At 41.8% G+C, this 26,869-nt stretch overlaps 1 protein-coding gene across 2 annotated transcripts in view; it reads right to left on the reverse strand.

Moving 5' to 3' along the window:
• Positions 1–26,869, reverse strand: part of LOC143292976 (netrin-1-like) — an 85,967-nt gene that overhangs the window by 40,675 nt on the left and 18,423 nt on the right. The window contains exons 3-5 of one of the 2 annotated variants that reach the window (XM_076603710.1): positions 8,745–8,933; positions 4,097–4,246; positions 458–517 (exon numbers count right to left, since the gene is read on the reverse strand). In XM_076603710.1, coding sequence (XP_076459825.1) covers positions 458–517; positions 4,097–4,246; positions 8,745–8,933 — 399 coding nt within the window. The remainder of the gene's footprint in view (positions 1–457; positions 518–4,096; positions 4,247–8,744; positions 8,934–26,869) is intronic. The other variant, XM_076603711.1, reaches the window with a different exon arrangement.

Below are 26,869 nucleotides of genomic sequence, written 5' to 3' on the forward strand. Positions count from 1 at the left end.
TAATTTCTCTTTTCTTATCGATTTCACACACACACACACACACACACACACACGGCAACATTGTTTCATGCCACGGCATGTTGTGCTCTCTGTTTCAATTGAAAAGAACTCGGAGGGACTTGATCTCTGTCATGCCTCTCAAAATCAAAATTAAACAGCGAACTTGTCCGCGTTCTGGTCCGTACATGTCTCATAACTGTTCTCGGCTGGAAATGTTCCAGGACACGTTTTTCTCCCCTTGAGACGTTTGATCACTAATATTTTTTCATCCAATAGTTGAATCGTCTGAACATCACATCCCCACAGTTTTGTTTTTTTTGTTTTTTTTGTTTTTTTGTTTTTTTTCCATTATCCCTTAAGCGTACATAATAGCCTCTTTAGCTGTGTATTATCCTGTTCACGACACCCTTCTACTATCTTCCTCTGCAACAATATCCAGCAAAATGCAGTGACTTACCCTTGGGTTTCTTGCTTCCTCGACCCTTGCCTTTCGGTTTAGACGTTGGGTCTCGTTTTTCTGAAAACACACACACACACACACACACACACACACACACACACACACACAATCACTTAAAAATATAAAATTGAAGTTTAAAATGAAAAGACTTGAAAAAAGAATAAGGGGAACTGGAAAGTGAGACGTATTGAGAATAAGGACATGATAAATAGATTATAACAGAAAGTAGAAAAAAATGAAAGGATGACATCGTCAAAGAGAGAAAAGTTTCAAGAGACCAATTAAAATTTACAATATACACGTTATGGGCGCTTATTGATTCTTGTTCCTAAACAGTCACCCCTCCTCCCCTATACCCGTCGACCCCTTCCCATTTTCTCCTTTAATGATTATCATGAGGATATATGTGGCGTGTTTCGACAACAATATTCGTGTTATTATTCCAGGTCAATCCCATTCCCTTGTGTTCAGGTTTCAAATAATCCAAAATAATAACGCAATGGTGTTTAGAATGTGTTCAGAGATTCAATCCTAAAACTTGGACTGTTGTTCGCACAAAGACGAGAAGAGGTTGGATATGTCGATCCTTATCTCTGCCTGTTATTTTTCCTCTTGTAAACAAAAATACATCATGGAACAATTTCATAAACAAAAATCACAAGGTTCAAATATATCATCTATACATTCATTTACGTTTGATTATCAATAGTGGTATTTCCTTCAAGTGAAGGAGGAAGCGGAAAGAAACAGAAAGAAGAAGAAAGGACAGAGTGACATATGAATACCTGTCCGTCGTTTATCCATCCGTTTCTTGCGCTCTCTTTCCTTACACTATTTTCATGGCAGACATATTTACATAACATTGGTACTTTATCAATATAAATGACAGCAACCTGGTTTTACTATACTTCACGCATCTTCCATACTAAACAATACATCGTAAATCCTCTACTTTACGATTTACAATTATGCCAATCATTCCACCGAGCATAAAGGAAAAATATGTAACGTCTGCGCCAGAACATTATCTCAAGTCCATCTTCCAACAACTTCATTGTAATTGCTAGTTTCCTGTTTTCGTGAGATATTTTTCTCTCTCTTCTTTATACGATAAAACATAATCTTTAAAGACAGCTACGCGTGGAACTAACATTTTGTACTACAGTGCTCATTTGCAACTGGAAATGATATTCTTACAAATATAAGATCGGTTTTCCAATAGGTTGATATGTGGGAATCCATTTTGGTGGTATTTTGTGTATCACTTCTTTAGTAAGTGCAAATATTTCTCCATTTCATATCTGTACTTTTATGTCCCTCAATAACATATGTGCGATTTTGTTTTATTTCGTTAATTCGACACTTGTAAACCAACTAGATAAAATAGTTGGAAAAAGTCTCTGACAGTGATAACTGTTTAGACAACTTCTAGTTCTCTCCAGACTGGAAAAGGAAAATCGACAGTAAAACATAATTTTTTGTACATATACTCCTCAAAGAAACTATACAGATTATTTTCGTTAACATGCATTCATTTTAAATGCTACAACATCTGTGACACAGACCTATTCTTGGCTGAAATCATGTCTCTTTTTTCTTAACAAGATTAGGTTACCGTCTTTGCCGTATTAGCCCACACATTCTCGCAACACAACGCTTTCACTCACTTTATAATAAAGTGTAGAATTGGTCGTTCCCCTACCATGCTTCCTCGCTATGTGTGAGAAAGCGTGGGAAATCTCATTTACTTTAAAAAAAAAATTAAACCTTTCCCTTGTCATCGGGGCTGATATATTTTCTTTTTGATAACACACTTTAGAGAACAAGAGGCTGAGCCTTACTGGCTCACGTGTGGTTCCTGCTCTGCACAACAACAGAAACGATAGGCTACCACTGACTGTGGATGGGAATGGGAGGGGTGTTTACCATAACAATTCTAAATTATATTGAGCTCACCGACATATACGAGTGTTTGTCGAACCGAAAGTCGTGAGATGGAAACCGATCTTAAACAGCCCACATCGATCAGCATTTTATTGTTTTACGATGTAATTTGTTTTTAACTTAACATCGGGCAAAAGTTTATCAATACCATCCAACAACTATACTCCACAGTGACTAGTTCGGTACTCACACGGGCTGAAACTGAAGAGTGGTTCCATACTTAAGGTGGATTCCGTCACGGCTGCCTTCTGTCTCCCACGCTGTTCAACATATTCCTGGATCGTATCATGACTGATGCGCTTGAAGATCATGGCAGCAGTCATCATTGGAGGGAGAACCATTCACAGACGACATATGCTCGGCAGGCAGTGAGCAAGAATTTGCCCAGCTTGCAAAAAGACTGGATGAAGCATCGCAAAGATATGACATGGAAATCAGCGCCTAAAAGACCAAGTTGATATAACTGTCCAAGGACAGTAGCTAGGAAGTGTTTAACCTTGAAATCAATATCAGCAATGAAGGATCTTAACCTGAAACCCTCCCTCTCGAGGGTAATAAAGAGAATATCAGCACTGTCCAGACTGAAACCTATATGGAAGGACAGCAACATCTTCATGAAACACAAGATCAGACTCTTGTGTGCTCTGATATATTCTTCCTGTAACCTGAGAGACATGGATCCTCACGGCGAATTTGGAAAGAAGAATTAAAGCCATGGAAATAAGGCATTATCACAAGATATCATACATCAGATACACTGATCACATCTACAATTAACAAGTGTGCCAAACCATGAAGCAGAACATTAGACCTTGTCAAGACCTGCCGACATCAATTAAGAAAGGAAAGCTACGTTGGTATGGCCACGTAGCAAGATTCAATGGCCTTGCTAAAACAGTTCTCCAAAGAATTGTTGGGAGGGAGACGGAGGGGTAGACAGAAAACAACAACGATGGACTGACAGCATTACAGAATGGAAAGGAAAACCATTTGCAGAGACAAGGCTTTGACACACAACAGACAGACCCGGAGGGATCTGGTGAACAGTTCTTGTGTGCGCCCCAATGACTCTTCGCAGAGTTGAGGGAGAAGAAGAGGATGGCAAGAGTGGGAAAGTCATATCCAATCAAACTGAAACGTTTGATACGTACAAAGTTTATATTTCTAAAGCAAAGCATTCGATTACATGAGTTACTCTGACTTGATTTTGATGTGGTATTTCTCAGCTTATCATTTATATATATCGTTATTAGACCGTGTATCATTCTAATTTATTGTGCCCTTTGTGTGAGAAATCCAGATAGGACGAAGTTCACTTTATTCTGACATGTCCTGGCCTGAATTGTTTGTCAAATTGTTTTTAAGTGTATATCCATATTGATTTTTAACTCTGATTATTGATGGCGACTCAATGATGAATATATGATATACGAAGTTTAGCTTTGTTTCTATATTGACCATTTCGACTGAGAGTGGCTTGGATTTCAACTGTTTCATCTGTTTATGTAAGGACTCTTCTTTTTACATTATAAGTCCAATGACATAAAGAGAAATTTCCAAAAGCCCTTGTTCATGAATGCTCTAGACTGAGTCTCCCTGCTTGCTGATCTATCTATCTATCTGTCTGTCTGTCTGTTTGTCTGTCTATCGGGTACCATTTTCCTGTACTAAATAAAAAGTAACTTTACTCACTAACACAAGGATCAATAGGTGAGGTGCTCTGTTGATAACCCTTGGCACAACGGTCACAGGTGAGCCCGGTCACGCCATCCTTACAAGGGCACTGGCCCGTGGTTTGATTGCACATCTTGCCCAGTGCTCCGATTGGGTGACAGCGGCATGCTGCAAATGTATCCAGTGATGACAATGGACAACTGACATAATTCACATAAAAAATACAACACGAAATAACAACTCACGATATTAACTCATCATAGCTGCTCTGTAAAGCTTTTTTTTTTTGTTGTCTTTTTGTTTGATTGCCAAATGATGACCTTGTTGGGTTGTTTTGTTTTTTTTTTGTTTTTTTTTTTAATTCTCTTCGCCCAGCTTACAACGTCGAAAGAAAGGATATAGTAGGATAGATATTATTTGTTATAAAGCAGGGCAAGAGTGACGATTTCTGGCAAGACTGCATACTAAAATAAACACTGCACAAAATATTCCTTGATTTCTTTCGCTGAATATGATTTTGACGGATCGTGATGTGAAAATCCATTCACAAATACTGTGACGCATAAACAAATAAAGCTCAAAATTCTTACTTCTTGTACATACATACATACATACATACATACACATGTGTGTGCGTGTGCATGTCGGGGGTGTTCTGTGGGCGTGGGAGTAGGGACAGGGGATGTTTGTGTGTGTGTGTGTGTGTGTGTGTGTGTGTGTGTGTGTGTGTGTGTGTGTGTGTGTGTGTGTGTGTCTGTGTGTTTGTTGGGGAGTGTTTGACGTTGGCATTTTCTGAGCAACAGCAAACAGTAGAAATACTAAAACTGAGAAAAAATAATTCTGCTAATAGAATACAGGTAGCCATCACCTTTAAGACGTTGCGAATGAGCAAATCTGTCATGAATGTCGCATCGACATGTTTCATGTTTCAGGATTGTTCTACAATATAAAAATACCTGTTTTGAGAACGAGTTACACTATATGTATGTTGCTACACTGTTTTATTCTATTATTCTAAACCATGAAAAGCTATCTTAGACCAATATGGATCCTGTCAAAATCAGATCACATTGGTCTCATTTATTCAGTGTGTCAGCTTCTGACAATGGGAATGGATATTCAGCTAACTTAAAATATACATTACCTATTTGATATTTTAAATATTTCAACTCGAGTGCAGAAGCAATATTATGTTTTTACCCTTGGACAGTTTTTCTTTTAGTTTCATTATTTCTATATTTGATAATGTAAAGACGAAAAAGACACGATCTATGGGGGTGTAATCATACAATCATTATGGACACAGTTTGCAAGATACTTAAAAGAAGTGTTCATATTCTGACACACTTGATTTCTATCATATGTGCTGTTTGGATAAGAAAGCAATGTAAAAACTGACGGATGCATCCCATATATCCTAATAATAGCCAAATTACATCGACAAATGTACAATCAATAGATTAAAATCAACACTAGACATATTCATAAACGATATCAAAAAGGTAAAAGAAACTGACATGTATTTTTATTTTTAACGAAAGAAAAAAGAAGAAGAAAGAAATATCAATGGAATGTAAAATGTGTGCAGAAATGACACAATATGTATGTTTAGTACAAGACTAAGCTTTATATTGGAATCAATGTGTGAATGAATATTTATTCTTCTGCCTGTATCATTTTAATGTAAGCCGACCATTGTGTGAATGAATACTTATTGTTCTACCTGCATCAATTAAGCATTACAGTATCACATGGAATCAACGTGTAAATGAATATTCATTGTTCTACCACTATTCTTTTGATGTGGAATGGTTGATACCCATAACAATATAAAATTGGAACTTCCCAATGTACAAATCATATTTGTATCCGTAAACCTTTGTCTGAAGAAAAAAAATTGAAATGAAAATATTGTCTACTGCAGGGGAAAAAAGTTGTCTATTGCCAAGGAGAAAAAATACTTGTTAATGTGTACTTGCATGTTTGCTCGATGGGCATTTTTGTTTATTTTATTTTATTTATTTATTTTTTACATCACTCTTTTTGCTTGTGTGGTGCACGCAAAAGATATATATGTGTGATGTTTTTGTGCCTCCAGGAGGCACATGAAATAAAGTCTTTGCCTTGTCTTGCTAACTTCAGAAGAACAGGCTACTACAAGGACAAAAATTGGGGACGCTGTAGTGCGATGCAGTGTGCCTGTTCCCACTGTTAAGAGTGTCATGCGAGACAACCCCGTATTCGTCTCTATGAACTACTTTATATACTGTCTATAACACATCAAGGGCTGACTAAACATGAAGATCGCCACCAGACTGTCCTACCGCGATGGAGCAATCAAAGTGACCTTCTCAGACACAACTCTCCTCAAGTTCATGAGAACCAACACGTGGGAAGAAAGGTCATACGAGCAAGGGCACTGCACAAAGCGAAAATGCGTTAACAACCGAAAGGAGAATTCAGTCGCATATAATATTAGGGTTGCCCAGCTCGCAATGATTGGGCAATAGTTAACAAGCGACAAATGGAACCTGCATGCCACGATCCCACGCCTTCAGATATACCAAAATGGATATCGTGACTCTATAAGTAAAGGGGAAAGTAGCCCCAGCCACCCACATGGGACAACGGTTTCGGAGGCCTGAACCGAAGAGCTACTCCTCAGTTACAGTCCCAAGGACGAAGGAGCAATGTGCAAAAATGGTTAAGATGCTTATCTGTGCCAATACAGTGTCCGTGAGGGTCTGGGTTCGAATCCCTTTCTCGCCCTTTTTTTTTTTTTCCAAAGTTTGACTGGAAAATCAAACTGAGCGTGTGGCCATTCGAATGAAACGACAAACCGAGGTCCCGTGTGCAGCATGCACTTGGCGCTATGAAAAAGAACCCATGACAAAAAAAAAGTGTTGTCCTCTCGAAAATTTCTGTAAAAGAAATCCACTGACTCTGATAGGTATTCAAATATATATATGCATGCACTCAAGACCTGACTAGCGTGTTAGGTTATGCTGCTGTCAAGCATCCGCCTAGGAGATCTGGTGTAGCGTATATGAATTCGTGCGAACGCAGTCACGCCTCCTTGAGAAACTGAAATTGATAGTCCCAGGTGTAAACAAAACAGGCACATCCTACCAAGCACAGCTCTAAAAAGAACCGAAGTGAGGAGATCCGAAAAAAGCAGGCAAAGGAAAAGAGAAAAAAGGGCTATAAACTGAGCTCTAGAAGCTCCAGACCGCCAGACGGGAGGCCACAGACGGAAGGCCCAAACCCCCGACGCAACACAGGAAATTGGGGCTCCTCGTATATGGTATGACACAAACTGTCTCAGGACAACTTGACTGTGGCCACCTTTTTTGACAAGAAAGCCTTCGACACGGTATAGCACACCAAGCTCATAGACAAAATGCTATTCCTACGCGTCACATGCATCACTGTATCGCCGGATTCACCGATGTGTTCCTAGACTCGACTGGAGTCAAAATGGCAGTCAAAGTGGGATCAATATTGTCAGAGGCATCGGCAAGACAATCTGTAAATCTGTCTGCAGACGATCTTGCCATCTGGTCAAGTCACACAAACGATAAAGAGACGCAACGCAATGTATACGATAAAACGAAGCATGGAAGATGTACATAGGTACTTCTACGTCACCTGTGTCAGTTTCTACGTCACCCGGTTCGACGGCAAGTCAGAACAATGTATCGTCCTACTTACAGAACAAGTGGATTGATGGCCAAGAGGTAACGCGTCCGCCTAGGCAGCGAGAGAATCTGAGCGCACTGGTTAAAATCACGGCTCAGCCACCGATATTTTCTCCCCCTCCACTAGACCTTGAGTGGTGGTCTAGACGCTAGTCATTCGGATGAGACGATAAACCGAGGTCCCGTGTGCAGCATGCGCTTAGCGCACGTAAAAGAACCCACGGCAACAAAAAGGTTGCTCCTGGCAAAATTCTGCAGAAAATCCACTTCGATAGGAAAAACAAATAAAACTACATGCAGGAAAAAATACAAAAAATGGGTGGCGCTGTAGTGTAGCGACGCGCTCTCCCTGGGGAGAGCAGCCCGAATTTCACACAGAGAAATCTGTTGTGATAAAAAAAAAACCAACAACAATACAAATACAACTGCAAACCGACTGATCGTAATAAGTCGGAAAACCTCCGAATATCACACCAGAAAGAATGAGGAACAATGTAAAGTATGCAAGTGTGCGTGTGTATATATATGTGTGTGTGTGTGTGACAGAGAGAGAGAGAGAGAGAGAGAGAGAGAGAATAAATTTTTACTGATCAGCAAGTGTATTTTTTTTAACACTCAGATTTCGCTCTTATAAGCACTGGGAAAATCCCCAACATAAACAATGAAATGTTGGGCTCACTTCATGTATCTTGCTGCCGATCCTCCAACTTCCTGATCACGAACTTCCCTGTTCCATCAACCACCGCTACACCGATCAGTATAGAATGAAGAATATAATTACGTTAGAATGTTATGTATAATATGCAATAATCTATGTTAGAGTTTAGATTAAAACACGAGTTCTGACAGTTCGTGGAGTCGCGCGTGAAAGGCAAAACGGGCATGCACGCGCGTAAGCATGTGTAAGAAAATGTTACTGCTAGAACTCGAGATTCAATCTTTTTGTTGTTACTGTTGCTCTAACGTACCTTTGCAGGCTTTGCGATGGGTGATATCTTTGGACTTGTCCCTGTAATAGCCCTCTTTGCAGTAGTTGCAGTTGCGGCCCGCAGTGTTATGGCGACAGTTACGACACACACCGCCACTCTTGTAACCAGACAGCTGGTACAGCTCCATATTGAAGCGGCACTTGCTGGCGTGTAGGTTGCAGTTGCAGGCTGAAACATACAACTGTCTGGTGGACTGGGTGATTTACTGTCACTTAATATTCAGAGAGAGAGAGAGAGAGAGAGAGAACTTGACAGTGGAGGATTAAGTATCCACATCTCTACGCGCTTCAGATCGATATATTTTTCATCATCATCTGAACCATTTCAGTTATTTCGCAAGGCTGGGGACTTATCGTGCGCTACCCCACCCCACCAGGAATGATGGACACCAGACAAAATCTTCGGCGTGTGCTGAATTCCTTTTTCCGTGTTCCCAAGGGGAAAAAAATGGGACTCGCAAGAGTTACAACCCTTGGCACAATGGTGCCCTCTCGCAACTCAGTCAACGAACTCAAGACAAGCAGTTCTACGAGTGAGTGTATTGGATGTTTTGATTGTGTGCGCGAATGGCTGTAGAAATGAATGAATCAATGAAGCGAGATGTTCCAGCGCGTGGAGCTCTGAACCTGCCACTTATGTCTGACCTGCTACTAATGTCATCATGGAGTGGGTGTGTTTCGTCTGTCAAAATTGTTATTGGTCTGTCAGTCATGTTTTTAATTTGTGTGTGTGTGTGTGTGTGTGTGTGTGTGCAGGTCGCTAAAGGTGTCTTGTCTTTCACCCACCACCCCACCCGCTTTCCTGATGACTTTTTCCAACCGGCCTTTGTCATGTTTTGTCAAGTTTCCTCCCCAGCACACGGCTCCATAAGTTAAAACACTGCAGACTACAGATGTGTAAAACAGTTGGAGCATCTGCTTGCATACATTAAAAGACTTAATTTTTCTAAGACAGTACATGCGACTGTTGCTCTTTTAAATGAGTGCAGTGGAGTTTTCAGTCCAAGACAGCTAGCTTATTGTTGATTTGATATCACACCAAGTTATTTGCATGAGTCTATTTGTTCAACCACTTCATTTTTAATGATAATTTTACTCAAACTTGATTTTTTTTTTCTGAAGTCGATTATAAAGCACTTTCGTTTTGCCAACATTCAGTTTAAGTTAATTTTCATCCCACCGGTTCACAACCCTGTCAATTTCTCTTCGGTAGTCAGCGTCATCTTCATCTGTAATAAGTGTTGTCAGTGCGGAATCATCTGCAAACTTGACTAGTGGACACGAATTAGTCGAACTTCTGCATTCAGCCGTATGTACAAGGTTAACAGAAATGGCGAGAGCACTTGTGGTGCACCAGTGTTTGTGAAAGAAACAGAAGACCTAAAATTATTTAATTTTACAGACTGAGGCCTTTCAGTAAGGTTATCTAAAACCAATAAAATCGTCAGAAAAGCGAGTCCCATGTGCACAAGCGTCTTTGTTAAAAGGTGAGGTTGAACAGTATTAAAAGAACAAGAAAAATCAAAGAACAATAGGCGGACACAGGTATTTGATTTGTCTTGGTATTCATAGATTTTGTTCAAGACAAAAAGTATAGCATCATCATCCGTATGCAAATTGCAATGGATCTAAAAATGGTTTGACAGACTCCTGCAAGTAGACAAGCATCACTGTTTCAAAGGCTTTCATCACAGCAGATGCCAATGCTGCTGGACGGAGATCATTCATACACGAAACATATGTTTTCTTGGGTACAGGTGTAATGCATGATTTATTTTCCAGATAGATGGTATTTTACGCTGACTAAGAGACTGATTAAAAATAATCAATTGTTAAAATCTGGTAGAGTTGAGCTGCACAGTATTTCAGTGTATTTGTTCGGATCATATCAGGACCAGGTGCTTTGTTTGGTTTCACTCTTTTTAATTGTGAAAGCACTTCCTCTTCAGAGACAACAATGCATTCGTCCTTCTAATTAAACCACCCCAAAAAATATCAGTGCGACTGAGAATCAAGGAACAAACAAGTTGAGAGGTAGCTTTAACGGTCAGATATGGTCAAATGGTATGGATTTTTCTCAGTTGGAAGTTTGCAGTTTTGCATATATTACTGACATGGTCATGTATTGACAGAGCTGAATCAAAATATGCACCCAGATTTCAAACAGAATTTTGAAAGTTGACAACAGCATTGCACACAGTCAAGGTATGGTCCGAAACATGACTAAGCACAACCAGGAGCCTACAAGCATGGTTTTATCTTGACGTCACTTAGTCTGAGCTTGTTATTCAGCATCCAGTCTTTCACTGCAACAATGCGCATCTCTGTTTATTTTTGTTTGTATACATAAATCTATGCACGTATATGATTATGTATGCAAGTTTGTATATGTGTGTGTAATATAGATATACGTCTCTTTGTAATGGTTTTGTGAAATTGAATGTTTATTATCGTACAGGGTTGAAAAATCGCCGTGAATTCTGGTTTCCTTTATCGATGTGAATGTTTTTCATGTGAATAAATTGAGAAAAAAAACATTGTTATCGCTGTTGAGATGCGCATGGGACTGCTGTCTGCATGAGAAGATAGGCTGAGTAACATCGGTTGCATCAGATCAACTTTCGTAATAAACGACAGCAACAATAAGTGGCAAAACGCTGAGCAGTGAACGCAACAGTCTGTTCATGTATGTATGTATGCAGTGTGTGTGTGTGTGTGTGTGTGTGTGTGTGTGTGTAGTCACATTTTGGTGTGTGTATGTGTCGCGGAATGGATTACATTTTTTACCTTTTGATCTTTTTCCTATTTCATGTGCCTGTGTGTGGATGGATTTGTATAATGTATAAGCTTCGAACGCCTGTTGGTTTTGTGCTTGAGTTTTATATAGTGTCATTTCTTGGGTTTTCACGTGCTAGGTTTTTATTTTTCCATTAAGCTGTACTCAGGGCAGCATCAGCTGAATTTTTAAAACTGATTTTTGGAAGGCAGACACGCGGTAGAGCTCTCAAGGGTAATATCCATGTGGATGTTCTGGGTGTGTCAATATGTATTGCCCAGTTGTGTATAACACCTGTGTGTGTTGAGGTCGGGTTTTCCTGACTAGCCAAGGGGAACAAGTTGTTCCATGCCTGTTCCTGTTCTTGGTATCTCCCTTTCCCGCCTGAGTCCGCTGGGACGACAGACTGGCAGCGTCCCTTCGCCAGACTCCAATAGTGTCATGGGTTGAGCGTGGACGCTACAGCCCAGCTATTCCCTTTCGTCCCTTTTCCCTTGTTTCCCTTTTCCCAGCCCAGTTGCGTCCTTTGACCTTTCCCGAACATCACCCGTTCGTCCATCTTCTCATCGTCGTCCCTCGTCGTCCTTCGTCGCAGCATCGTCGTTTATCATCTTGTGTGGAACTTCATCACTCCAGCTTTTCCTCCAGCCCCCTCAACAGTGCCGCTCACCGTTTGCGGTAGGGGTAGGTGGGAGAGGTCAAGATTTGTGTTTGTCCCCTCCCCTTCTTTCCCTCACGTTCCCAGAAGGGACATCGACTTTAATCATTAGTCATCACTCGGGATCCAAGTTTGTGTGTGTGTGTATGTGTGTGTGTGTGTGATCATGAGTATGTGGGTGTGTATGTGTGTGTGCGCGTGCATGTGTGTGCTTTGATTGCATGAGGGCTGTACGCCATAGTTTGTGACAGTATACTTTTTGTTTGGGGGGTTTCTTTATTGTCATTTGTTTGTATTTGCAATTGTTTGTCGTGTAATAAAACTTTATTTAACCTTTCAAGTTCCTGATTCCTTCTGTGTGAGGAGGTAGGTCCCGTCCCAGGAGGGTCGGGGCGCGACAATGGTGGAGATGCGGGGTACTTGATTTTCATTTCGCTCAGGAACTTGGGGGTTTGTGTTGTGTAGAGGTTAAGGTTGTTTTTTCCCCCCATACATTACGCATATATATTTCTCTTAATTGTTTTCAAATGGTGTTATTTTCAAATCTGATAATTGGATTGTAGACCAAAGTGGTTGTCCTGACTCAAGATCGATTTTCCTTTTGTTTTCTTAGACTTTTTGGGATGTTTACACGGTCTATGGCAATGGCGAGTAAACAGGGTGTTGTAGAACCTGGGGATCTGGCTCAAGAGCAGTCAGGTCCCAGAACTCCATTGCAGGAAACACCTCTCAGCAGGTATGGGAAGGGTTCAGCTGGGAGGGGTAATCAAGAGGCATTAGTCAGGTGGTTGATTCTGTAAGACCTGGTGAGAGAGAAGTGGAGCGAGAGATCAAGACTGATCCCAACTCACATTTCAGTCCAGCTTCAGCTCCAGCCACTGACATGTCCGCAGTGTTGATCCATTTCCTTCAGGCTCAGCGGGATAGAGAAGAAATGAGACTGAAGATGCATGAAGAAAAAGAAGAAATGAGACTGAAGATGCAGGAAGAGAGAGAAGAAATGAGACTGAAGATGCAGGAAGAGAGAGAAGAAATGAGACTGAGGATGCAGGAAGAGAGAGAAGAAATGAGACTGAAGATGCAGGAAGAGAGAGAAGAAATGAGACTGAAGATGCAGGAAGAGAAAGAAGAAATGAGACTGAGGATGCAGGAAGAGAGAGAAGAAATGAGACTGAAGATGCAGGAAGAGAAAGAAGAAATGAGACTGAGGATGCAGGAAGAGAGAGAAGAAAAGCGCTGGAAACTGGTTTTAGACCGAGAAGATGAACGAAGGAAAGCTGACATAGCACATCAGGAGAGATGGATCGAGGCTGAAGAGGCTTGAAGGAAGCATGAAGATGAGGAACAGCTGAGAAGGGAAAGGAGAATTGAGGGTCTGAAACTGAATCCCTTAGAGGATAGAGATAATGTGGACGACTACCTAAACCAGTTCGAGAGGATAGCTGAGCTACAGGGGTGGGAAAAGGAAACGTGGTCAAGTCACCTGCTGCTTTACCTTACGGGTATTGCAAGATCCCTCTACTTTGCCCTCCATCCTGAAGAACAGAATAAATATGATAGTCTGCGTGCTGCACTGATGAAAAGATTTAACCTTACAGCAGAGGGCTATCGTCGGAAGTTTAGAGAGGCTCGTAAAGAAACGGGCGAAACTTTCGAACAATTTATTGTAAGACTGAACAGTTATTTTCATAAATGGGCCAGCTTATCCAATAAGGATGTAGACAAGGTAGAGGATCTGAGAGACCTTATCATAGCTGAGCAGTTCATGGAGATCCTGTCCACTGATTTAGCCATCAGGGTCAGAGAGTGACAACCAGCCAACGTCCAGGGAGCGGCTCGAGCTGCGGACGTCATCGTTGAGACCAAAAAGTCCACTCGGAAGGTCAAGATGTCTGGGATGCTCAGCAGCCCAAGTAAAGGTCAGGGAAATGACAAAGTTAAGGACTCCAGATCAGTGGGTTTAGAATCAGATTCCCTCAGGGTTGCTAGGGAGAAGGGTTTATGCTTGAAATGTAAAAAGCCAGGCCACATGAAAAAAGACTGCAAAATGGCGGCTATGGTGTTAAGCTCACCAAGAAAACAAGCACAAAAAGTTCCTGCACTTTGCAAAAGGTGTAGTGGAAAGGATTTTCACCCTCGCTGCATGGTACATTTGAACGGGAGAGAGGTGGAAGCACTGAGAGATACCGGGGCCGATTCCCTAATAATAGATAGTGGGTTGGTCATTCCTGAAACTTTCACTGGAGAAAAGAAGTGCATCACATTGGCATCAACGGGGCACCGAAGCTTTGTGACACTGCCTATGTTATGCTGGAGTCACCTTTCTTTACCGGGAAGGCACTGGCTCTGGTCATGAAAAACTCTTTGGTTCCTGTCATTATTGGGAATCAGGTGGAACTTGAGCCAGGTAGAGAGTGTCGAGTCCCAGTGTACAGTGTTGATCCTGAAGTAGGAGCCGTTGAAACCAGGGCCATGGCACACAAAAAACAAACCTCTGGAAAACCTTTGCCTGCATCGAAGCCACTGATCAGACAGACTGGGCCCGAGCAAGTTTTCCAGATGCAACAAGATGATGACACATTGAAGAGGGTGCGCGAGAATGCAGAGTCTGGGCAACAGTTCAAGGTTAGGAGTTGCACTGTACACTTCGAGAAGAGGAAGAAGCTTCTGTACCGTGTTTACTCTGGACCCACGGGGTCGTACAGCCAGCTGGTTGTTCCCAAGTCCCTGCGAGATGAAGTCATGCGCCTTGCCCACGATTCCGCTATGGCAGGACACATGGCTGCCAAGAAAACTCGTGAAAGGGTGTGGCAATCTTTCTACTGGCCAGGCATGTGTTCTGACATCAGAAGATACTGTTCTTCCTGTGACCAGTGCCAAAGAACAACTCCTCGAGGACTCATAAAGAAGACCCCCCTGGAAAAGATGCCTCTACTGGATGAACCCTTTCGACGCGTGGCCATGGATTTGGTGGGCCCCATCACACCAGCTTCAGAAAGAGGTTATCGGTACATCCTGGTAATGGTAGACTATGCAATGAGATACCCAGAAGCAGTGCCACTGAAAAGTATCGAGACAGAGACAGTTGCAGAAGCACTGTTTGACATGTGGTCAAGACTTGGGATACCTGCAGAAGTATTGTCAGACCAAGGCACACAATTCGTCAGCAACATCATGAAAGAGGTCCAACGCCTCTTGTCTGTCCAGGGCATTTCAACTACTCCTTACCATGCCCAGTGTAACAGGTTGGTCGAAAGATTTAACGCCACCCTCAAAAGCATGTTGAAAAGGCTATGCCTCGAGAAACCGAAGACATGGGATGGTTACCTCCCTGCCATTTTGTTTGCATACAGAGAGGTGCCTCAAGAATCTACGGGATTTGCTCCCTTTGAACTTCTTTATGGGAGAACAGTACGGGGCCCCATGCACGTCTTACGACAACTCTGGACCAAGGAAGTGGAAGACGAAGAAGTAAAGACTGCATCGCAATATGTGGTGGGCCTCCGAAACAAGATTGAAGAGACATGTGAGACTGCTAGGCTGAGTCTGGCAGAGGCAGCCCAAGTACACAAAAAGGCATTCGACAAGAAGGCCATACAGAGAAGTCTGAAAATTGGTGACAAAGTTCTTCTGTTACTCCCAGAGAAAAAGAACAAACTCCAAATGTCTTGGAAGGGTCCGTATCTGGTGACTGGGAAGAAAGGCCTGAACGACTATATTGTCAAGGTAAAGGAGAGAGAGAAGTTATACCATATCAATCTTCTCAAGAAATACATTGACAGGACCGAGGAAAACGGGAAAGCAGCCACTGTCGTGGTGGAAGAAGAGCCTGAAGAAGTTGGATACACATCCTTAGAGATCCCATTGCTTCCGTTGCAAGCTGAGGAGGGACCAGAGGACGTCAACCTGGATCCACAAAACGCGGACATGCACCAAGAGCTTCGGGAGGCCTGCAGTGAGTTTAGTGATGTGCTGACAGAGGTTCCCTTGCTGACTACTCTGGATGAGTGTGAGGTTGTGATGTCGACGGATAAACCAATCTGGACTCCACAGTACCCTCTACCTCATGGCACAAGAGACATAATCAAAGAAGAAGTGGACAATATGCTGAAACTGAATGTAATTGAAAGGTCCGCCTCCCCATATTCGTCACCTATAGTACTGGTTAAGAAAAAAGACAAGAAAATCAGGTTTTGTGTCGATTTCAGGAAGATCAACAAGAGCGTTGTCTTTGAGGCAGAGCCGATGCCTGATGTGGACTTTCTTTTTGCGATGATTGGCAAAGCCAAGTACCTCAGCAAACTTGATCTGTCGAAGGGGTATTGGCAAGTACCAATGAAGAAAGGTCGCCCAAAGACTGCATTCACTACTGATGGACAGTTTCAATGGCGAGTAATGCCGTTTGGGTTGAAAACGGCTGGCGCTGTGTTCAGCCGGATGATGAGGAAACTTCTGTCACCACTGGGAAGACCTGACATCCAAAACTTCATGGATGATGTACTTATCGCATCTGAAAGCGAGGCACAGCATCTGGACGCTCTTCGATGCCTGTTTCGCAGACTTCGTGAGGTCCAACTTTCTGCACGACCCTTGAAGTGTTATCTCGGGTTCAAGGAGTTGGAGTTTCTGGGACATGGGGTTGGAAATGGAAAGATGTGGCCGGTCACAAAAAAAAATTGAAAAAATTCGTGTCGCAGCCCGGCCAACCACAAAGAAAGAATTGAGGGCATTTCTTGGGTCGGCAGGTTTCTACCGCCGTTACGTTCCAAACTTCTCCTTGATTGCTTTGCCCTTGACCAATCTCACGAAGGGGAAAAAGCCCAACAAATTGGAGTGGAACGATGATTGTGAAGGCACTTTCCAAACCCTTAAATCGAGACTATGCAGTGGTCCGATCATCTGCCTACCAATGATGGATCTACCTTACGTGTTGAGAACTGATGCATCCGACAAAGGCCTTGGAGCAGTTCTTCTGCAGGACCAGGGACAAGGATTCCAGCCTATCGCCCATGCCAGCAGGAAACTCCAAGGAGCTGAACTGAATTATTCAGTCATTGAAAAGGAATGTCTGGGTATAATCTGGGGCATTGAGAAATTCGACCAATACCTCTATGGAACGTCGTTTATACTGGAAACTGACCATCAGCCCTTGCAGCACCTAGAGCATGCCAAGACAGCAAGTGGTAGGCTGACATGATGGGCTCTCAGACTACAGAAGTACTCTTTCCGTGTGAGAGTGATACCGGGCAGAGACAATGTTGGTGCTGATTACTTGAGCAGAGCAACTTAGGTTCTGTGTGATTTTTGTGTCTGGTGAAAAATTATCTCGCAATCTCTTGTTATAACAAAACGTGTAGTTTTGTCTTAGTGGGGCGGGGGGGGGGGGGGGGATGTGTCGCGGAATGGATTACATTTTTTACCTTTTGATTTTTTTCCTATTTCATGTGCCTGTGTGTGGATGGATTTGTATAATGTATAAGCTTCGAACGCCTGTTGGTTTTGTGCTCGAGTTTCATATAGTGTCATTTCTTGGGTTTTCACGTGCTGGGTTTTTATTTTTCCATTAAGCATCAGCTGAATTTTTAAAACTGATTTTTGGAAGGCAGACGCGCAGTAGAGCTCTCAAGAGTAACATCCATGTGGATGTTCTGGGTGTGGCAATATGTATTGCCCAGTTGTGTATAACACCTGTGTGTGTTGAGGTCGGGTTTTCCTGACTAGCCAAGTCCACCAGGGGAACAAGTTGTTCCATGCCTGTTCCTGTTCTTGGTATCTCCCTTTCCCGCCTGAGTCCGCTGGGACGACAGACTGGCAGCGTCCCTTCGCCAGACTCCAATAGCGTCCTGGGTTGAGCGTGGACGCTACAGCCCAGCTATTCCCTTTCGTCCCTTTTCCCTCGTTTCCCTTTTCCCAGCCCAGTTGCGTCCTTTGACCTTTCCCGAACATCACCCGTTCGTCCATCTTCTCATCGTCGTCCCTCGTCGTCCTTCGTCGCAGCATCGTCGTTTATCATCTTGTGTGGAACTTCATCACTCCAGCTTTTCCGCCACCCCCCACAACAGTGCCGCTCACCGTTTGCGGTAGGGGTAGGTGGGAGAGGTCAAGATTTGTATTTGTCCCCTCCCCTTCTTTCCCTCACGTTCCCAGAAGGGACATCGACTTTAATCATTAGTCATCACTCGGGATCCATGTTTGTGTGTGTGTGTGTGTGTGTGTGTGTGTGTGTGTGTGTGTGTGTGTGTGATCATGAGTATGTGTGTGTGTATGTGTGTGTGCGCGTGCATGTGTGTGCTTTGATTGCATGAGGGCTGTATGCCATAATTTGTGACAGTATACTTTTTGTTTGGGGGTTTTCTTTATTGTCATTTGTTTGTATTTGCAATTGTTTGTCGTGTAATAAAACTTCATTTAACCTTTCAAGTTCCTGATTCCTTCTGTGTGAGAAGGTAGGTCCCGTCCCAGGAGGGTCGGGGCGCGACAGCATGTAACATAGATGTAACAAAGCGTTTTTGTAAAGCACCTAGAGCAGATTTCTGGATAGTGTGCTATATAAGTATCCATTATTATTATTATTATTATTATTCATCTGTTCCTTAAACGAAATGGGGAAATAACGTGCACAATCCTGAATAATACTGGAAAATATGTCCCTCCAAAAGGACAACCAAAACAGCTATGGTTGTTTCACCAAGGGAGTAGAGTAAATTTCATTATATTGTAACTACATAGTTGGTCTATAGTCTGATGTCATTTACGTCACTTAATTCATCACCTGGGCAAAAAGCACTAATCCTAAGAATGAAAGCGGGACGACACTAAGCGAATTGCAAGGAATGGCGTTGGTGAGAACTGGTTGTGAAGTGGCTGTAGGAAGGGAATAGGAGAGAAGAACTGAGACAATAACTGGAGGCCGGGGGAGTGGAGGAGGGTACTACTTTTTTATCCACCCCAGATGTCTTGCAGTTTAGAACTGCCCTTCTACCCAATCGTTATATTTGGGTAACTTCTCTCTCCCTCCGAGTGTGTGTACATATATGTCTACGTGGGCGATTGCACATTCCAAAATGCAGCCAAGAAAACAAGGACTAATGAAAACATGTCAAGTACTTATCGTATGAAACATAAATCAGATAAACTCAGTTATTCGAATGCAAATAATGATTGAGTCAGTTTTGATAATTATATAGTAAGAGATTGTAGTTGCTGTTCTCTGTAAATAGTAAATGGCACAGACCAAGCTTCTGTCAAGTCCTGTATTATAACTGTTTATGCACCAGTGAATATTTATTTCCTCGCTGTGCGAATCCGCGCTATTTGGCTTCAGCTGTTAAAAATTCTCCTTTTTTTTCTTTCTCACAGTAATGGCAGTAGCCAGGCATAAAAAAAAACATGTAATTTCCTGTTTTATTGTCTTAAAATCTGTGTCGGCGTAAAATTGTGTGCCATGTCAAAATGATGCAAATCAAGCCTACCGCATGTTTGCTCTGTGTGTGTGTGTGTGTGTGTGTGTGTGTGTGTGTGTGTGTGTGTGTGTGTGTGTGTGTGTGTGTGTGTTAAGGCTGTGTCCATCTTCATTGTCATCTCTACTTGGCAAAATGCATGAACATAGTTTAAAATAGCTTAGTGAATGTGGGACAGTAACAACAAAACAAAAACTCGCAACAACATGGCATTTCGTGCTTTTTTTCCCGAAATAGGTGTTTACTATCCCTTATTCCACACGAGGTTTCTGGAGTTAGTTCCATGACAGTATGCTTCCATCATGTCAGTGAAAACAGAAAATTTCTAATCTGAAACCTGTCCAAACCGTTTCAGACATTGTAAATAACCTTAAAGTCGTCAATAATATTTTAAAGAGCAAACAATCTAACGCGATCCATCGCGTATGTAAAGCTAACTCATAACTCCCTAAGGTGTGTGTGCGAGCGTGCGTGCGTGCGTGCGCGCGCGCCCGTGTGTGTGTGTGTGTGTGTGTGTGTGTGATATCTATGCTCGAGGCTCTAATCAGAACACCCACAACAAAGACAGTAAATCACGAGGAAAAGAACGGAAGGGTTGGGGAGTCACTGCTTCCAGCTGGCAGTTCTCTTCAAGGTTTCATTATATATATATATATATATATATATATATATATATATATATATATATATATATATATATAATCTACGACGAAAGTGTTATACAACAAACCAAGTCATTTGGGCAAAACAGATTTGTATACATATGCGAAAGGGTGGGCGATAGGCGGCAATTCAGTTTGAACGCAGATACTATCAGCAAAACTGACATGGTGGAAGCAATATATAAAACAGTGTTTTACTTGGAGACTGAAATATTGCACAGGGAAGCAATACACATTTTTTCAAATACACAGTGTGCGTGCGTGCGTGTGTGTGTGAGTGTTTGTGTGTGTGTGTGTGTGTGCGCGCGCGCGCGCAGCATGCCAAACTAAACATTTCATGCGTTTGTACAAACTGAACATGTTCCGAAAGTCCAATGGAGAGGATCAGTGATGGATTGAGAGGTAGAGAGGATTGAGTGCGGAAGAGCGACAGAAAAAAAAGGGGGTGCGGAGGCCGAGTGGGAGGGGGGGGGGCGGGGCGACACAGGTAAGATAAAGAATAAAGAGAGAGAGAGAGTGGGAGGAGGAAAGAGGCTGAGGAGGGTGATTCTGTACAGATGCCAAAAGAGCAGCAAGATGGTGCAGTGCTGCTTTATGGTTGAATCTAACGTGTGTTCTTCGTTCAGTGTAACGCCTGACTTCCAGTACCTTCTCCGTTTCTGTGTTGTCCCTCTTTCTCTCTTTAGCATTCTCATATGATTATAAGAAAAGAAAAAACAACTAAAAACTGTACAAAAGTAGCTTTTAATTTCTTTTTAAGAATAAAAAATATAATAAAATATTAATAAATAACTGCGTGGATGTGAATCAGATTATGATGGCATACAAATCTGAAACACAAGCCTGATACACACAGTCATGGGCAAATCTGAATCTGATCTGCCTGGTGTTTTTTTGTTTGTTTGTTTGTTTTTTGTGTGGAGTGCATTGCTTTCATCAGTGCTCTTTAAAGGATTAAAACTTTGACTGATGAAAAATGTTAAATTGGGGTGGATGGTGTGTGTGTGTGTGTGTGTGTGTGTGTGTGTGTGCGTGTGCGCTCATTTCGGTGTGACGAAGTTACAGTAACAACTTCACAGAAGATGATTAAAACAAAAACTGCATTATAAAAAGGAATAAAATATAACATCCGTCCGTAATGAAACGTTTGCCTACTTAACAGCATTTCCAAGTTTCGTTAATTAAACTAGACAGATCGATATAAAGATCTATTCTTAAAAGAACGGTGTATGAAATAAAACGACAAAACTGAGTCAGTGAAGAGACTAAAAGACAAGAATAGACAATACGATAAAGCAAAGTAATATTTTTTCAAGCGTGATTCAGCACTGTTTTCTTCTATCTTTGTTCTATTGTACGTTTTGCACGCTGGAGGCGGTATCGTAAGCACAGCGTGTGTGCCTGTGGGAGTTCGATGTGTTGGATATCATTTTTATTAATTTCTTATTGCATAATATGGAAATTGCACTGATACATCTGACTAGACATCAATCTGAATAGAGTATGTGTGTGTTTTTTAAAAGATCTCACTCATCCAAAACATTAATTCTAAAAATAACCCCTACCCCCCGCCCTCCCCCCCAAAGGCCATTATTTTTTAAACTCAACTGCACTGTTTGTGTTAGCCCGTCCCCTTGTAGATAAAAGCAGCGAGCTCGGAAGCCGTTTTCCTGCTTGCGCATTCCTTAATTTCCATGAGAAGACAACAGAACACAAACATCCGGCTATTGCTCGTAACAAATAACAAGACACATCATCCATAGAAGCTGTGGTGACACAAGCTGGTTAGCGCCGACGCCCAAAACATTCTGGGATATAGATGTGAATCGTATCAACAATTTTGCGATAACATATTGAAAGGAGTCGAAGGAGTCCTCTGACTTTTATTTACAGAATGCTTCGTGCAAAAAGGCCTCACGACAAACGACCAACCAAATAAGGAGAACACCTTGCCTCACGGTCCAGACTTAACCACCGTTTAAGTGTCTGCTATCGATTCATTGAACATCTCAAGAAAATCTCGCAAGACTGCTCGAGATTTCCGATTGCTGAATGACGGAGTGAGAAATGAATTTCTGCTTTCATTTCGAGATAAAATTTTGTATTTTCTCTCACGTGTTTTCACCTATTCCGATAATGAGTAGCATTTTTTTTCTTTCTTTTTTTTTTTTTTCTTTTTTTTCCGTTTTTTTCTGTTTTGCTTTCGTGTCGAATATACAGCGCTTCGAAAATTTAAGAGGCTCGAAAAGGCTTGTTAGTGATTAAGTGGTGTGCACACATTTGGCTACGTAGAAGATGAAGTTATGATCGAAATGAGTTGGTGAACGCGTCCTTTCATAATTTTGTTGAAAGATCAGGACTTGTCCGGAGTGATTGTTGAGTATATTACGCCCGAATGGAACATAGATCTTTCTTTTTACTGGTTCTTTACTCCCGACACGATCGACTGCAGAGCTGAGTGCAAATGAATGCGCACATGTCAAAATCGTTCAAACACAGCATGTTTATACACACGTACAGCGGGTGTTTCACACAATCAATATGTGCCAAGTGAACCTCAGCGAAGACACATGCTTCCAAAATCATCTGAGTGCTGTGGCTGAGCAGCTAAGTAACTTGTGTTTCTTTTTTCTTTTCTTTTTTTTGTGTATTCATGATGGTGTGTTTTTCTTTCTTTCTTTTCCTTTTTTAACCAGCCGCTATCGCGAGTGTGCAATGAAGGCACTGCGTCTTGTTTGTCATAAAACTCATCATAGGAATTACTCTCTGGGTGGAATGATGGCCTAGTGGTAACGCGTCCGCCTTGGAAGCGAGAGAACCTGAGCGCACTGGTTCGAATCACAGCACAGTCGCTGGTATTTTCTCCCCCTCCACTAGACATTGAGTGGTGGTCTGGATGCTAGTCATTCGGATGAGACAATAAGTCGAGGTCCCGTGTGCATCATGCACTTAGCACACGTAAAAGAAACCCACGGCAACGAAAGGGTTATCCCTGGCAAATGCTGTGGAAAAATCCACTTCGACAGGAAAACAAATTTTTAAAAAAGCCAACTGTATGCAGGGGGAAAAAAAAAAGAAAAAAAGGTGGCGCTCTCAGTGTAGCGACGCGCTCTCCCTTGGGAGAGCAGCCCGACTTTCACACAGAAAGTGTGAAAAAGAAAAGGAATAATACAAATATAATAACACAAATACTGATACAAAAGCCACTAAATGAAGCAAGCGAATTAAAGCAATACATTGAGTTCATGCACGTTTTTACTGAATCTTTTTTTTATATTTTTAAAATCAGTTATCAACTACGAAAATTACAACACTGATTTACATATCCCGAGTTTTAACAATCGCGTGGAGACATGATCTCAAAATGGTGATCTCAAATTATAGTTCTTCTATAAAATCATATGATTTTGACAAGTCTTTCCTAGTTGCAGTACCGTCTTCTCTCGATATAAAGTTCATGAATCCTTATTTGTAATCAATACAGTGTTCTTCTAAGTTCTATGTTTAGTATTTTTGCAGCTAATCAGTTAGGGTCGCATTCACAATTTCACATTAAAAGGAGTGCCTTCAAATGGCCCCATTCTTTACGCAGTTCCTAAACTGAATACAGATTTTATAGCTTATGATAGATAATTTTAGTCGATTAATGTTAAGTCTTCCTATATACGGGAAAACCCAATAAAAGTCTGTGTGTGTGTGTGTGTGTGTGTGTGTGTGTGTGTGTGTGTGTGTGTGTGTGTGTGTGTGCGCGCGCGCGCGTGTGTGTGTGTGAGAGAGAGAGAGAGAGAGCAGATGTATGCGACATTATACTGTTACTGACTGCATAGTCTATGTGACAGGGGGATACAAATACAACATTAATAAAAAAAATTTAAAAAATTCTTCGTTCTTCGACGAGACAACAACAACGAAAGACAATGGAAAAAATAATGGAAATGCATTTTCTCAACACATGCACAATCAAACGCATATACAGAAAATAAAATACTAAGATAAGACTGCTGATGTCTGTCAGCTGGACCATCCAAAAGGAACAAGTCGAAAAGTACACACACACACACGCACACACACACACACACACTATATATATATATATATATATATATATATATATATATATATATCAAAGGACTGACTAGTAACTACAGCAGTTAATAATGTTGTTGTTGGCTTTTTCAAGAGTGGGTATTAACGAAATTTTTTCGTTGTTTGACATCTTATTTACTGTTTAACGATTTCTTTCGAAAATCACATTTTCGTCATTTGATGAAAGTAACACTACAAGATTTTCTCTTCTTACCACATCTTTCTCAAAAAGAGTACTTTCTTTTTCGGATAGAATCAAAAGATTCACACTGAAACACAAAAAGTTTTCCGTCATTTGTAGCTGAATTTCAAAGTGCAGAGGGAGATTGTGTTGATATGTCATTCTCAAACCATAAAGGCTCTCCTGCACTTCAGTGGGGAGACCGCCTGCAAGACCATCTGGTTGTTCACGAACAAGACAGTAGCGTGTTATGTGAACAAAGAGGAAGGGGGGGGAAGCACTTGGCGGACCTCTCTTCCAGCGGACTGATGCTCTCCTCCGTTGGTGCCACGACCAGGGCATTGTGCTCTCAGCGATACGCATTGCAGGCAAAGCCACATTTTGGCTGATGCTCGCAGCAGGTCCAAGAGTGTCATCCACACAGAGTGGACCCCAGACAAAAACACCCTTCAGGGGTTGTGGGATTTGTGGTTTCGGCCGGTGGTGGCACTCTTTGCCACAAAGTTCAACAAGGGACATCCAACTGGTTTTCAGTAGAAAGAGGATGTAGAGAGGGAGACCCACGTTCCCTTTATTTATTCGTTTTATGTGTCGAAATATTAACAATCATGATTAGAGAAGATAAAGATATAAAAGGCATCATAATAAACAATAACGAGCAAAAAAATTCTCAGTGCGCAGAAGATGCACAGTTAATGAACAACGGAGATAGAATGTCATTTGAAAGATGCATTAATCTGGTTGGTAAATTTGGAAAAGCTTCAGGGTTATTCATAAATGCAGGCAAAACACAAGTAGTATGGCTAGGATGCAAAAAGAATTCTAAAATAAAATATATGCAGCATTTAAACATAAAATGGAATCCAGAAAAAATTTCAGATATTAGGGGTATGGTTCACAAATAACATTAAAGTTTGTGAAAAAGTCAATTACGCCAAAAACAAACAAACAAACAAAAACAAAAAATAAATAAAATAAAATCGCTTTTCAATGTTCGGATGAAAAGAAGTATAACTCCTCTTGGTAGAGTTGCAGTATTAAAACCGCTAATCCTGTCAAAGTTGTCTCTGGATTCTACTGCCAAACCAGACGATTTTATGAACAATCTTCAGATAATGTGTTTTAAATTTATATGGAATGGTAAAGGAGACAAAATCAGTAGAAAGACAGCAACGAAAAACATTAGAAATGGAGGTTTGAATATTCCAGATATTAGAACATATATAGAAGCACTTAAACTTGCATGGATTAGAAAATTTACAAAAACAAAACATAAATGGAAGGATATCACTACAGAATTATATCTTTTATTTTTTCATTTTTATTTTTTTCTGAATTAGAAAAATATGGCTCTAGTTACACTTTGAATAAAATTGATAATAATCCTTTCTGGAGACATGTATTCATGGTTTACAACCACTTTTGTAAACGTGTAAAACCGACATCGATAACCGAGTTATTTTCTGAACCTATATTTTATATTATTGAGCAGAAAAGGTCTGTGGGAGATCATGAAACGTCTAGGATGCCCCCCAAAATTCCTCAGCATGGTCATCCAACTACATGAGGAACAGCGTGGACAGGTCAGACACAGCAACGACCTTTCGGAGCCCTTCCCAATTGGAAATGGAGTGAAACAAGGTTGTGTCCTCGCGCCGACCCTCTTCACGATCTTCTTCAGCATGATGCTCCAACAGGCCACTGAAGATCTTGGCGACGACGACGGTATCTTCATCAGATACCGCACTGATGGCAGCCTATTCAACCTGAGGCGGCTACAGGCCCACACCAAGACACTGGAGCAACTCATCAGAGAGCTTCTGTTTGCCGACGATGCTGCCCTCGTCGCCCATACAGAAGCGGCCCTGCAGCGTATAACGTCCTGCTTCGCAGAGGCTGCGCAGCTCTTCGGCCTAGAAGTCAGTCTGAAAAAGACGGAAGTTCTCCACCAGCCTGCCCCACAGGAAGAATTCCACGCTCCTCACATCAACATCGGTGAGACAGAACTGAAGTCGGTCCACCAGTTCAGCTACCTAGGCTGCACCATCTCGTCTGACGCCAAGATCGACAAGGAGATCGACAACAGACTTGCAAAGGCAAACAGCGCATTCGGCAGGCTGTACAAGAGAGTGTGGAACAACAAACACCTGAAGAAAGACACAAAGATCAGCGTGTACAGAGCTGTTGTACTGCCCACCCTGTTGTATGGCTCCGAAACCTGGGTCACCTACCGGCACCACATACGACTGCTTGATCGCTTCCACCAGCGCTGCCTTCGCACC

Source organism: Babylonia areolata, chromosome 18 (genome assembly GCF_041734735.1).
Source record: "Babylonia areolata isolate BAREFJ2019XMU chromosome 18, ASM4173473v1, whole genome shotgun sequence".
NCBI lineage: Eukaryota > Metazoa > Mollusca > Gastropoda > Neogastropoda > Buccinidae > Babylonia > Babylonia areolata.